At 34.7% G+C, this 14,371-nt stretch overlaps 1 protein-coding gene across 13 annotated transcripts in view; it reads right to left on the bottom strand.

Annotated features, from left to right (window-relative positions):
• Nucleotides 1–4,211: 4,211 nt before the first annotated feature.
• LOC143226104 (uncharacterized) overlaps nt 4,212–14,371 on the bottom strand; it is a 67,301-nt gene continuing 57,141 nt past the window's right edge. For 8 of the 13 annotated variants that reach the window (XM_076456613.1, XM_076456614.1, XM_076456616.1 and 5 more), the window contains one exon: nt 4,212–7,852. In XM_076456613.1, the coding sequence (XP_076312728.1) occupies nt 6,698–7,831 (1,134 nt within the window). In that variant the 5' untranslated portion in view covers nt 7,832–7,852 and the 3' untranslated portion in view covers nt 4,212–6,697. Of the gene's footprint in view, nt 7,853–8,130; nt 10,035–10,936; nt 11,092–14,371 lie in introns of those variants that run through there. The other 5 variants (XM_076456622.1, XM_076456624.1, XM_076456621.1 and 2 more) reach the window with 2 other exon arrangements.

Here is a 14,371-nt window from a genome sequence, read left to right as displayed (position 1 = left end):
TTTGGGAGCAGCGCCATCTTCTTGCTTCATTCCAAAGCGCATTTTCAAGGTACGGCGTCTTAACTTATCTTTCAATGCTGAAATCAAACCCGCACAAGTTTTATTCTTCATTCCATGCACTGATGTAAATAAGTGCTATATATGGCACTCACACTTAGATGTTACTGTCTTTAAAAACGTTACACGAATGAGATCTTCAGAGTTTGTATATAGTATAACCACTTAAAACATTTATCATCGTACGTTACATTATTATCTAAATGCTTGTAATAAATCGGACTCAGCGTTATATTAATTTTCACGAAGTTGGTCACGTAATGCGGTGTTTATATTATTTATCCTCCCATATATTTTAATGACCAAAAATTCGTGAAGAACCAATCAGGTGGTCAGAATCATCTCCTATAATGTCTTTTAAAAGTATTAACACATATCCACTTAATACTGAAAAAAAAAACAATCATATTTATGTGTATGTTCTATCGTTCGTTTGAATAGAAATGTATAAATTTCAACGACAAATAGGAAGTCCAGTCACGATTAAGCTCCCTTTTCAAGATGATGAGTGGATTCTGTCATCTTTTCTCTACTGTTTTACTTCTATATGAAAGCCCTCCTGTTTCGTGCTTATCCTGTATACATATATGTATGTAAACATACATATAAGTACTCTCGTGTAAATGAATACTGCTTAGATGACATCTGCGAATCGTCGTTTTTGTCTTCTGTTAGGCTATACGTTACAATCCATTATGTTCGTCCGGCTAACAAAGTAGACCTTTGTATCATCGTCACCTGTATATACAGAGAAGTACTTTGCTTTAGTTCAGTACTTACTGTAACATGTACAAAAGTAGCCTTTATTAGATCCACATCTAAATGTTGCATATTCTTTACATTGAGTATAGAGTGCACAGAGCTTCTTTCACAGCATGCTAATCACGTAGCAACTATTAACCTTGTACGATTTTGATTAGGTCTTCATTACGAAAGTTTCTTGTGTACAATTCTGGCTACAATAACGGAGTTTTCGAATGTGTTTTGGACAAAGTGCAACACAATTTTTGGTCTACTACCCGTTAAATATTCACGTGATAAGTAAGGTTTTACGCTCTGTTAAAATGAGAATCTTAAATAATGTGCACTAATGGCTTAATGTTTTGTGTTTTTTTTTGTTTCGAGATATCAAAAGGAAATAAATAATTATTTTTTGCGTGGAAAGGTTCTTTTACACCCACTTATTTAACTCCATATAAAGAGTATGTCACGTCATCGTGTCTTCATGAAAACTCCTTTCATTGGTGATTACAATTTGTTTAATTTACTTTTGAATTTATCGTGTTTGTTGGAGCTGATCAAGGACACCAATGAATCTCTAACACAGAAAGTTCGAATATTTAATGCGGTCATAGAGTTCGAAATGGTGCATTTTGTTTTGTCATCATAACAAAAATTGTTCATCCCAACAACAAACAAATAATTTAACTTAGATCCATTCGGGGTATTTTATTGGTGAGTTGTTGATTATTAGGTTTTCTGGAATTCAAGAAAAAATTACATTTTTTCAGTCGATTAATAGTAGTAACATTTTAGTCAAGATATTTTAAGTTGTATTATACTGTTACATTAGATATGTTACCAATTTATATTGGATAGTATGCCAACTTCTGAAGACATATTTTAATTATCATCTCTAATGTTTCGATTGAAAGTTAACCTTTCATTCTGTTGCCCCAAGTCAACTGTCTTTATGTAACTGATTACAGATGGCGATTGGCAGTTTTTAGATATGGGTATTGTAGATTTAAGTACCCATGTCTGCTTTTTAATTTATTAGTTCCACACTTGACGTCTGCCAAATGAGTTAAATCCAATAGAAGGTGCATTCCTACCGCTGTGGGTCTTTATCCTGCAAGTCCACACACACACACACGTATTCAGTAGTTCTCAAATGTACGATTTTGAAAAAAAAAAGTCTTAAAAGGGGTTTCAAGTTATGAGTTTCTTTTTTTTTTTTTTTACTCCCAAGTATGAATGAAGTAATTATTTTGAAAATTGGTATTTACATAAAAGGAGCTGTTTAATACAATGAAATAAATTCAGATTTTGAAAATTTTAAAAGTGGGACCCCCACACAGATGTCACTGGGGTTTGAGATATCACAAGAAACAAATGACAAGTGGACGTTATGTATGGGATCACTCAAGATAACGTATCTACGTTTAGGTTTTCAACGTCTTTGTATCAGGTCAATTCTAATAAGGTATCAAGGGGGCTCTCAGGATTAGTTGTATGGATTTGAATGGAGTTTTGCAAAGATATAGATGTATTCGTCCATATCAAAATGTACAAACCTCTTTGCATAGTTGCCTTTTCAATTTTCATAGGTAATTCAATAGTATACATAACTTTATGGGATAATCCATGTATTATTGAAAGAGAGTAATGTATAATTACCCACAGAGCATCACAAAAGACTGCTCACGACTGTAATTTAAACACGCCTTACATTTCATTTTTGATTTAATGTACACAGGAGAAATACTTATCACACACATTTCTGTTAAATAATAAAAAAGAAAGTTCCGCAAAATTATTAATCATCAAATAATAATGATAAAAAATGTATGCGTTTGACACGCAGTTTAGCAGAGGAAGACAAAAGGGGAGGCAGTTAGTTATCACCACCCACCGCCAACTCTTGGGCTTCTCTCTTACCAATGAATAATGGGATTGACCGTCACTTTATAACGCCCCTTCACACCAAACATGTTCGCCCTTCTAGCTGTGGGGGCGTTATAATGTTTTTGTCAATCCCACTATTCGTTGTTTAAAAAGTAGCCAAAGAATTGGCGGTGGGTGGTGATGACTAACTGCCTTCCCTCTAGTCTTATACTGTTAAATTAGGGACGGCTAGCGCAGATAGCCCTCGTGTACCTTTGCGAAATTAAGAAAAACCAAACAAAAACAAATAATTATTACACTATTAGCCAAGAGGAAAGGCATCAGCCACACAAACTACTTGACCACACCTAGTCCATAAGATTATGGAATGAAACAAAAATAACGATAACCTTCACAATGACAATGACATCAATTCGATAATAAACATAAATATTGACAGTAATAGGTAATAATTATAAAGATGTCATTACAGAAATTAAAATTCACATAGAGAAAGTTTTAACGAATTAAACTATTATTTTTTAATACGAAATGTGTTTTCTTTTACGTATGTTTGCAGTGGTGTCATAATTTTATTGTAAAATTACGGGTGTGAAATAAATATAGCTGGAACTTTTATGTGTTGTGGTACAGCAGTCCAAGGCCAATTCCATATAGGATTCAGAGATTTGAAAAAAAAAAAACAACAACAACAAAGAGAAAACCAGAAAAAATGAATAAACATAGCCTGAAGTATTGGTACTACTATGTGTATTAATACAAACTTTTCGAGTTTTAATCGTTCTTAATGTTCTCACTTAAGAAGTGTGATCAAGCTACCACGATGTGTATACAGTTCTATTTCTCTCTCTCTTACACACTTATTTAGCTGTAAAAAAATGTAAGTGTACTTTACAAGATCATATATTGGTATTTTACTTGGTTCTGCAACATTTTATTGAAAGGTTGCTTGCTTGTCAAAGCAATCTGTCGAGTTATGACGGTACACTGCTTATACTCCCAGAGGAGTCATTTAGTGCCATATTTTTACAACATTAATGATATTTCTTCAAGTGCTCGTGACTCATTAGGACATATTTATACAGAATCTGTCACGAGGTAATTACCTCCTTGACTACCATATCATTACTGCTGTCTGAAATGTCACATTAAAATACAAACAACACAGTACAGACCAGTGGTTTATTGTTAAAAAAGAGATAGAGAAAGAAAAAAGAAGTGAGTAAACTATCCTTAATCGGAAGAAACCCTGTCCATTATACGTCCAAGTCACACTAAACAGTAAACTAGAATATGCCTTGGCATTAACCCTTGGTACAGATACAATTTGCTTATCGCGAGAGAGCAGGAGTGGATAAATGCTTTATTCTCTACATGAGAAGTGTGTAAACCCAGTTTACCCTCAACTATACAACTAGAACAGAAAAAAAAAGTCAACTATTTGTAAACAGACCGACAAATAATAGATGCTAACAGGTGAAGATTCACAGACACACTTGGAAAATAAACAACACAGGCAACTTATAGACCAACAAATATCAAATTGTTACTTTATTTTATAAACTTTATTCAAACTTAATTTTTCACACAGATTACTTATAGACGAAATATATTAAAAAAGAAGAAAAGAAAGCTGCCCTCGGTTTATCTGACAAGTTTTAAACGCCTGGACAATCTAATGTTTGGCGTAACGTGGATATAAAACTCAACATTTTTCATCGCGTGAATTATTTCTTTCTGTTTCTTTACGCACTCAGAATAAAGACATAAAAATCAAGAGTAAGAGGCTACACAAGTGAAGTTTTATATAAAATAAGGGTTAACAATCTGAAGAGAAAAAATACACCGTTGTTAAACTTATAACCTTGAGAAAAACATGACACGTACATCCAACGTTATGTGTTGTGTAATCAACGTGAAACATAACCCAGAAACAAGTTAAAACATTAATGAAATATAATAACCCATCGTATCTGAACTCTTCATTTGTAACCCACGCTTACATACGGACTAACCCTACGCATGCCCGCAGTATAAAAATATATTGGTGACACAAATCCATTAGTATTCCATGAACTGTCTCATTATTAAAAAACAGATTTCTTTCAAAACCGTACCAAAATGTGTTTTGTACAACAAACAAAACCACGTAGTTAAATTTTTTATACATCAAAAGTTTAAAAATAATGAAAAAAACTGACTTAAAATCAACTTCAGATTTCGTGAACAGTAAATAAAATACAGCCATGTACTTTTAACAATTTTTGGAAAAAAGTATTTAAAAATAATAAAAGTGTTAAATTAAACCTATTGCTAATCATGACTAATGAATAAACTTTTAACATTTCAAACGTTTTAAAAAACTTCATATAAGGTAGCACTTTGATAAAGATATCACTCTTATAAGCGATTCATTTAGCAAGACGAGTAGAATGTATAGAACCAAGATTCTGTTTCTAAACTTATTTAAATCAAGATATTATGCAAAAGATTATATTTGTATCTGAAAATATACGCAAATTATAAAAGTTTTTTATTTTTTCGACCATTGCTTTTAACACTGGAACATAATTATTTAATAATTTATGGGTTGGGTGTGTAATTAATTATATATTACAATAAACGTAATTAAAATTTATTTTTCATTTTGGTATAAAACGACCATAAATAATTTGACGTCTTTAAATTTGAAAAAAACCCAACTTTTTCTGACCCGTTCAAAGAATAAATATTATATATATAAATATGTTTTTTTCATATTAGGAACGATGCTTTGGGAAGTACGATTCCTACTTCAAAATGCCAAACAAGCTTTAGAAAGATATTACACACTATTTATATCATATAGTCTGTTAACCCTATTCCTGGATTTGTTTGTTCGGACGACACCGTATATATCCAACTCTCTTATTCCACTGGTATTCTGGTGAAATAAACCATCAACACATTTGTTTTACGTGTGTTCAAATAATGAATAACTTAGAAGTTTAATAAGATGGGCATAGAAGATACATTACACATACACAAAAATGTATATTTTCTTTCCAACGTAATAAAATGACGTAACTACAAACACTCACTTCTATAAATATAATGATGCACAACTGTTTATCAGTTTACTTTAAAATACACTATTTTTTGAAAGATTAAAACAAATATATATATATATAAATACTGGACAATTACTCAGCATTAAAGGTAATATAATATCTCTTAAACAGTAACTTTACTAACACTATAAGATGGAAGAAACGTAACTGGATTTACGTTTTTTGAAAATAAAACTAAAGTATTTATATCGCCAATCAATATGAATAACGGCTGAAAACTAAAATACAAAATATGTCGAATAATTTGACATTGTACAAGTTTCAAGCTTTGAATGATATGAGATATTCGGGACGTGCTTTACACTATACCTTCTTTCTGAAAATGTACTGCACAATGTACCAGACACGGGATATAAAACAGAAACATTTTGTGATAACTAAGGCTTAAATTACCATTTGTATTTTACAGACCAGCTGTCTATATTTAGCTCCATGTTATATTTGGTATTACGATGGCTTAAGCCAATACAGCTGTATTAATTCCCTTCCTTCAGAGAGAAGGAAATCTTAACTCTTATACGTAAACTCGGGACTTATTTCTTCTGTCTATTTTACTGAGTATAACAACTCAAAAACACAGCTCTCTCACTTAAAAGTCCAAATCTATAAGTTTCCGGACAGTTCTAACAAGTTAGGGTTAGCATCCTTTCAAACAGTTATCGACGCATCTTCTCAAGGGAAAAATAAATTTTAATATGTAGCTGTATTTATACTGTAATTTTAATCTCCTTGTCTTACCAGAAGACTTTAGTACATTACAAAATGTCAGTTATGTTCACTTAAATAATGAAGTCCATCTTGAATTATGTTCACGGTTTTTCAACATTGTGGTGCAAACGGCTTACAGGGAAAATCACTGAATCCACAACCTATAATTTGATTTTAATACTTGAAATGGGTAGTTACGTTTTTCGAGCGGATGGGAAAACAGGAGGCGATCTGTTTTTTCCATGGGTTTCGCTCGAAGTACTGGAACTCACTTCATCAATAAACTTTTCACTTCGCTTCGCCATCCGCTTTGAACGTTGTCTCCACCTACAAACAATAAGAAATGTAGCGAAGAACACAACTGCAACGGCCGATATAACAGCACCAATAATGATGTTTCGTATTGTGGCATCGTGAAGTTTTTCCCCATTTGAATTATCAAAACTACTTTCAGTTAATCCATGTTCTTTTACGATAGTAGATGTTTTGTCTTGCAAAGACGTAGAGCTCTCGGCGATATTAGGAACTGTGGTGAAGTCGTTTGTGTGAGATAGCTGATCTAGTTTTGTACTGATGTCTTCAGTAACGGACGATGAACCTTGGGCAGCCATGGTCCTAGCTGTAGCAGCTGTTGTTCCACTTTCTTGTCTTACACCCAGGGTATAACCTTCAAATATAAATCTCCCTCTCGGATAAATAGCCGTTATGCTTCTGTCTTCTGTAATGCTTCTCCATCTATCGTGCCCTCGTGAATTACCCTCCACTGGCTGTTCATATGGTGGCATAAAACCGAAATGTCTTTCTCTATTCGTTTCTTTTGGAATCTCCGATGACCTAGTCGCTTCGTAAAAAGAAACAGACTCTTTTGGGAAATTATTATACGTTTTATCTTCAAATGCTCTTCGGTCGAGGGGTAAATGTGTGATATCAAAATGGCGTTTTGTTTCATCTGAAGATAGCTGATGGTTTGGGAGAGTAGTTTCTGTTTGGGTAGCAAAATCTGGAAAACTCAAATTTCTTGGAGGAACGGTTCCTTCTAACAAATCCACAAAAGGATTGTGCCCAGTGTCGTTAGTAAAACTACTAATATGTTCTTTCTTCTTGCCTAGTTTGAAACCATGAGGTAGCGGCACAGTAGTGCTAAACTCTGGATGGACCAACTTCTCTCCGTTTTGGTTATATTTTAGAGGGTGTTTAGTAGACCTTCCCACCCATGGAATCAATGTAGCTGCAGATCCGTCCCCAAGGCTAGATGAAGATGGACGAGGAAAAGCTGTATTTCTGGAAGCAACTGTCAACAACAGCGGTAGCAGCCAGCAAATGTACATCTTGACCAAATATATGTACGACTAGAAAAAATAAATAAATAAATAAAGAGAATTAAAAACTTTTTTAAAAACATTTTCATCACAATAATAAAATTCAAATTTCCATTAAACCAAACTTTCAAATATAAACAATAAACGTTCGATTCATGAAGACTTACTTAGAACGAAAACATTTCTGTCTTTACGAAGTGAAAGCATTTATCAACTATTATCAGGATGCTAAGCTTGTGAAATGTTACTTTTTTTATTTTACACGCATGTTTTACAAAGTAAAAATTACCATCACAGAAGTATCTTACCTGATATAAAATCTAATCCAGCTAAGCTTGGAAAAGTAAAGTAATGCTTCCCTCTAAAACTATCTAAATACAAACTGCCTCTTGTGACCTACAGCTCATCACACTGTCCCTCTATCGTCTTCTGCCTTCCGGTTTGTCTCGTCACTAACCAACCTCCAGATTCAACCTACTTTTATCCGAGGACTCGGAGCGAGGGGCGTGGTCATAACTTACGCTGTAGCACTGACCCGCGGAAGTTACACGGCGCCTACTGGCCACGTGCATCTCTCGTCTCGTATGTCTGCCTTACCCCTTGCCATTGTCACTATGACAACCAATCCTTTGTCTTTCGTGGCTTGTGGTGCAGGCTCTTTCAGCAATCTTTGTAACGTGAGAGCTCATCTCTATAGATCCTCATGAAACACTGAGGTAATTAACAATTTTTCAGACACGAATTGGCCGTGTGTGGCGCCGGAAACCCATATGGGCACAAACTTTAACCACCAAAAAAGAAAGCAGGGTTGACAGTTTCTCAGTGTTTGTTCAATAAACTTATGTAGGGCGGCGCCCAAGAACACAGAGTAAAAGAGGTCTGTTGTAAAGAAGGAAGTATTGTGAAGTTTATTTTACCACAATTATAGAAATGGCAAGGTCTCTTGAAAATACTCTACAAGCCCGTCAAGCCGCAATCGTTTAGTACAATGGAATTTTCAAAAAAAAAAAAAAAGTAATGCACATACACTTTAAGCCTTTTTTGGATATACTATCTAGAGTGGCGTCTAAGAAATATGTGAAAGTACAGTACTCGGGGTCTAAACACTTGTCCAACACTTTACAAAAATCAGGATTTTAGAAAGATCTCTTAGATAATCACGCCGTAATTCATAAGTATGTCAAATTGAAGAACAAATAAAAAGAAAACACGGCGGGTTCTTCCACTAGCGAAACACAATACACTTCGATGAACTAAAAAAATTACGTTTTTTCTCAGCGAAAGTATTTGAAACGTACACATTCATATAATATACAGTAATAATAGAAGTAAACCAAGTACTGATACGTGTTATCTATGCTGTTTATTTTTCGTCGTTTACGCGAGTTTCATCGCAAATAAAACAACAGCTAAATGTGTATACGTGTAGAGAAGATGACACCGTCTAAACCATGCTCTTTCCCTTCCCATGAAAAACAACACTACGTTCAAAACAATTGTTTCATATGTTCGAATGCAATGAATTTCAAACATTATTGGTATTTCTTTCACAAAGCCTTTTCGAAATTCTTGGGAACAATTCTGGATTTGTCTGAAACGACAAGTTCAATAATATGTGGTTTAACTGACACTGGAATGTGACGTAACTTTAGAACACACAAACTAAAACTGGTACCTTATCGTCAGGTTTTCCTTAAGGGAGGAAACTTCCCATACTTCCGTTTTTTTTTTTTATAACGCAACTGGTACAAGTTATGATTAAAAGTAATAGACACGGACTGTATCTTGTTTATAATGTTACTGTTAAAAATGTGGGATACGGTTGTTAGCCTCCAGTGTTCTATCAATATTCTACTTACAAAACAAGCACCTAACCATAAAGACGATCCGGCATGGCCAGATGATTAGGGGAGTTTCCTTCGCAATCTGAGGGTCGAGAGTTCGAATCCCCGTCCCACCAAACATACTCGTCCTTTCACCCGTGGGGGCATTATAAAGTTACAGTCAATCCCACTATTCGTTGGTGAAAGAGTAGCCCAAGAGTTGGCAGTAGGTGATGGTAACTAGCCGCCTTCCATCTAGTCTTACATTGTTAAATCAGTGACGCCTGGCACAAATAGCCCAAGAGTTGGCGGTTGGTGATGATGACTAGCTGCCTTCCATCCAGTCTTACATTGCTAAATCAGTGACGCTTGGCACAAATAGTCCTTGTGTAACTTTACGCGAAATTCACACAATAGAGATGTGGGTGTACTTCTGGAGCTGTAGGTCATAAAAATTTGAATATATAATCCGATTTTTAATCTTCCATATTATTATTACTATATTTTATGAAAAAAAGTAGTGCAGGTGTGGAATACTGTTTATGATGTTATTGTTACTGGCGACATATAAATAAAGTAGTGAGGGAATATATTCTTATATCTTAGTTGTTATACGCTAGGAAACAAAAAGTGTAAACAGTGTGAACTGTTATAGTTTGTGAACAAAAATAATGTAAAAACTCAATACGTAAAAAAATACAGTTCTTGTGCATGAGGGGGTGCACAGTTCTTACTTACACAATAATTTGTTTGTAAAGCTTAAATATATATAAAATCGCGTTAACTGAGTTCCAGAAACATCTGAATTTGATCAGCCCTACTGCATAATTTACTTTAGAAGTTGAAGACAGAGGTTGATTACACTTTTTAGATGCTCCTTTAAAAGAGAGAGGGGCTTTCTGTCTACTTCCGTGTACAGGAAGTCATTCTTAGTTGTCATGCTTCCATATGTGAAATCGTGTCATCCATGGACACAAAATATGTCCTCATGTTGTATTTTGTTTATAGAGCTATTAAGGTTCGTCACATGATGACAACTGGCAGAAGGTATTAACCTGAAATCTTTGATAGAATTTTGTAGCAAACTTCACATTTCTGGGCGTACTAAATCATAGACATTAAAAATGAAAAGTAGGAAAATAATATGTTTGACCACAATGATCAATAAAAATAGGTAATGCGTTTAGGAAATATAGGAACTGCCAAGTAACTTTTATTAATCAATTAAGTCATATAATTAATGGTTTGAAAGATAAAACTGAATTAAAGGATAAACGTGGTGTATACAAACCTTCACGTGCTTGTGGTCTACGTTATGTCTGGCAGTCAAGTAGGAACTTCGAGTAAATGAACATCAAAATGTGGTGAACAAATTAAAAACAGGTAAATCGCTAGGCAGAACATGTAGCGAATTCTCCATTTTATTGGCTAGGATGCTATAAAATACTTAAGGTGACGGAAGAAGATGAATTAAACATAAGAGAATCTTTAGAAATTGCTAAAAATAAAATGAATACAAATAAATATTTAGGCCCAGGAGTCACGAAAGTAAACTTTTGAAAATTATTGCTGAAAATGCGCCACCGTGACCATGCTAATTACACGCATACATTAGGTTTAGAAGTAATTTTATGTGTATTTCATGTTATGTTCTTCTGAAGATAGTGGAATTACTTACACCGAAACATCTAGAGTTTTTAAAGTTTTATTACTATATTTAAACTTTACAAACAAATAAGTGTGCAAGTAAGAAATGTTGATATCTCGTTTTATTACTTTGATTTAAAATGTAAGAACTGTACACCCCTCCAGTAGCTTAGCGGCAAGTCTGCGAATTTATAAGGCTGAAAATTAGGTTTCGATACCATTGATAGGCACACCGCAGATAGCCCATTGCGCATCTTTGTGCTTTACTACAAATGAACAGGAACTGTATATTCTTTATACAATGTAATTGTAATGGGTTATGAATAAAGTCAGTCACGGTACTGTATCCAGTTTACAACATTATTAAATCCGGCACCGAAGGTGAACAGACATTATTTTTCACCCGTGTGTGTGTATTTGTCAGTAAGATTTCTCGAAAAAGGCTAAAATTCATATACAACTGGACTACGACCGAACTTAGAAGTGATTAGCTTTTGGATGGTCAGGGTCACAATAAGGTCACAAACATCCCTGTCTGTTAACATGGGCATTGATTTCTCACGTTATTTTTACTCTAACTTAGTCAAAAATGATCAGATTTTGGTTAAACTTGGTGCAAACATGTAGAATATTATTCCTCATTATCTGCAAAAAATGGTCCATGTCTGTTGATAACGACAAACATACGGACACATTTTTCTTATTTTTGAGGGTCTGGTATCATCAACGCTGCGTGGTGGAGGTAAGCGCTCCACTGATAACCCTTTTCGTTGTCACTTTTATTGAGTAAAAGATGTTAGAGTTTTGTAGCATCGAGACGTGAGCTGTGAACCCTAAGATTAAATCCGAGCATGCTAATCATTGGGCCATTGTTCAGTTATACAAGAGTAACCCAGCAGAGGAGCTAGTGGTGAATGCTGTACCCTAGCCGCTTTCACTCTAGTCCAGTGGTTCCCAACCTTTTTTATGCCCCGCACCCCTCACAGTAATTATTTATTTAAGAATAAAGGTGATGGTGGCCAAAAAAAAAAATGTTATCTCGCACCCCTGGAACGCTATCTCGCACCCATTGGGTGCGACTAGAACCACTGCTCTAGTCTGTCAGGTTAAAATAAGGGACGACCTTTGTGTAGCTTTTTTCAACAATTCTTAAACAAACTTACTATAAATTGAAACCACTGACATTTCCGTGTTTACGGACAATGACTACTTGTTTTTGTTTGTTTCGAACGTAGATACATTGAGCTACCTGCTGTGTCTACTAAGGAGAATCGAACCCAGGATTTTAGCATTATAAGTCCGTAACTTACCATCAGGTAACCCGTAATATCTATCGAACGTTCATATATCCTGATATAAGTAGTCATTATTTTTACAGATACACAATGGATTTTCTGCACTCTGTCCACCGTGGAAAATCGAGCCCTAGATATATGCGTTGCAAGTCCGTAAACTTAATGCTGAACCACTGGTAAACTTCGATAAGTTAGTGTTAACAAATATAATCAAATTTGAAAACGAATCAACGCAATGAATGTTTCTGTCCGGGAAATGCATTTTTAGCAACAGAAACTAAACGTATTCTTTGCTAGATTGTTTAGGTAGAGTATTCATGATGAAACTAAACGTTTTGCACGTATAAACTTATATAAACAATCAGATGGAAGAGACTGGACTTCGTAAACCGGAGCTAAAGTTCAAAGGTAGCTAAAGGTCAAGTTCAAAAACTGTTAAATATGTAGAGAAAAGAGAATATTTCTTACGTTTTATACTTACACTTAATAGTTTTGTGCAAGATTGCATGAGTAACCTGTTTAACATCAGAACTTACATATTAACAATTAACGATGAAAACCGTAAAACTGTAGTCAAATGCTAATCAAAAACTTACCGAGCTTGTTTTGTATGTGATGTCTGAATGAAAGCATAATTAGAATAATATATATATATATATATGCGTGCGAGTCAAAACATCTACTAACATGGGATATTTAGGCACACTGGGGATCATTTGCTACCTGAAAAAATGTCATGAAACAAATGTCAGCTCAGGTTCATATGCACGTATAAATTTGCATAATTTTATAGCCTACACTGTATTAAATCGAAATACTTTCAACGTTTCAGGGAAATATCGTTTGTGCATACAACTTTTGTATCGACATATTTTAACCAAGGTTGAAATTCTCAGGTTTTATTTGACTGGCCTTTATATCAGGACATGTGACCTCCAACGCGTTTAGTGACCGAGAGCTTTGATATCTCACGCCTACTTCACATCAACAGTGGAAATAAGACTTTTGATTCAGCCGGTATTAGTTTGTTAATAGATAATAGAAATTTACCACAAAGATATAGTTTCGATAAGTTTCTTTGTTTGGAGTTAAGCACAAAGCTACACAATGAGCTGTCTGCGCTTTGCCCACCACGTGTATCGTAACCCGGTTTCTAGCGGTGTGAGCTCGCAGACATAGCACTGTGCCACTGGGAAGGGGGTAATTTTGATAATAATAACTTCCTCAAACATATAATCGTCCTATGTGAAGATAATTCTTATTTAGAATATTGTAGCAAAACTCATGGGCTATCTGCGCTAGCCGTCATTAATTTTGAACCGATAGACTACAGAAAAAGCAGACAGTCAACAGCACCCACTGCCAACACTTGGATTACTTTAATGAGATAGTGTAATTCTTATATAAATGTCCCCCCAGCTCCAAAGAGAGGAGTGCCTTTTGGACGCGAGCCCTGAATTCTTGGATTTACTTTCCTTGCACATTGATAACTAGGGCTATGCCTGGCCCCTATATTACAATTTTAAACATTTTCTTATAAATTTACTGTAAACTTTAGTCAAGTTACATACAGGTGTCGTTATACGTATATTATTTTGGTTTAGCTTTTATCTGTAACTAGTTCGTGTTGTATGATTAGACAAAATCGGAAAGTTCAATGTACACCAGCAGTGACAGGCAACTTACAATGGCACTTGAATGACACACAAAAAGTCATGCGTCTTTTACGTTAAAGCACTTGACAATTACTTACATTACACAGCTTATAAATCAGTACACAGGCC

Source organism: Tachypleus tridentatus, chromosome 9, assembly GCF_004210375.1.
Source record: "Tachypleus tridentatus isolate NWPU-2018 chromosome 9, ASM421037v1, whole genome shotgun sequence".
In the NCBI taxonomy this organism is placed as follows: Eukaryota; Metazoa; Arthropoda; class Merostomata; order Xiphosura; family Limulidae; genus Tachypleus; species Tachypleus tridentatus.
The sequence above is the reverse complement of the archived record's forward strand: the minus strand, read 5'-3'. Positions and strand labels throughout refer to the sequence as shown.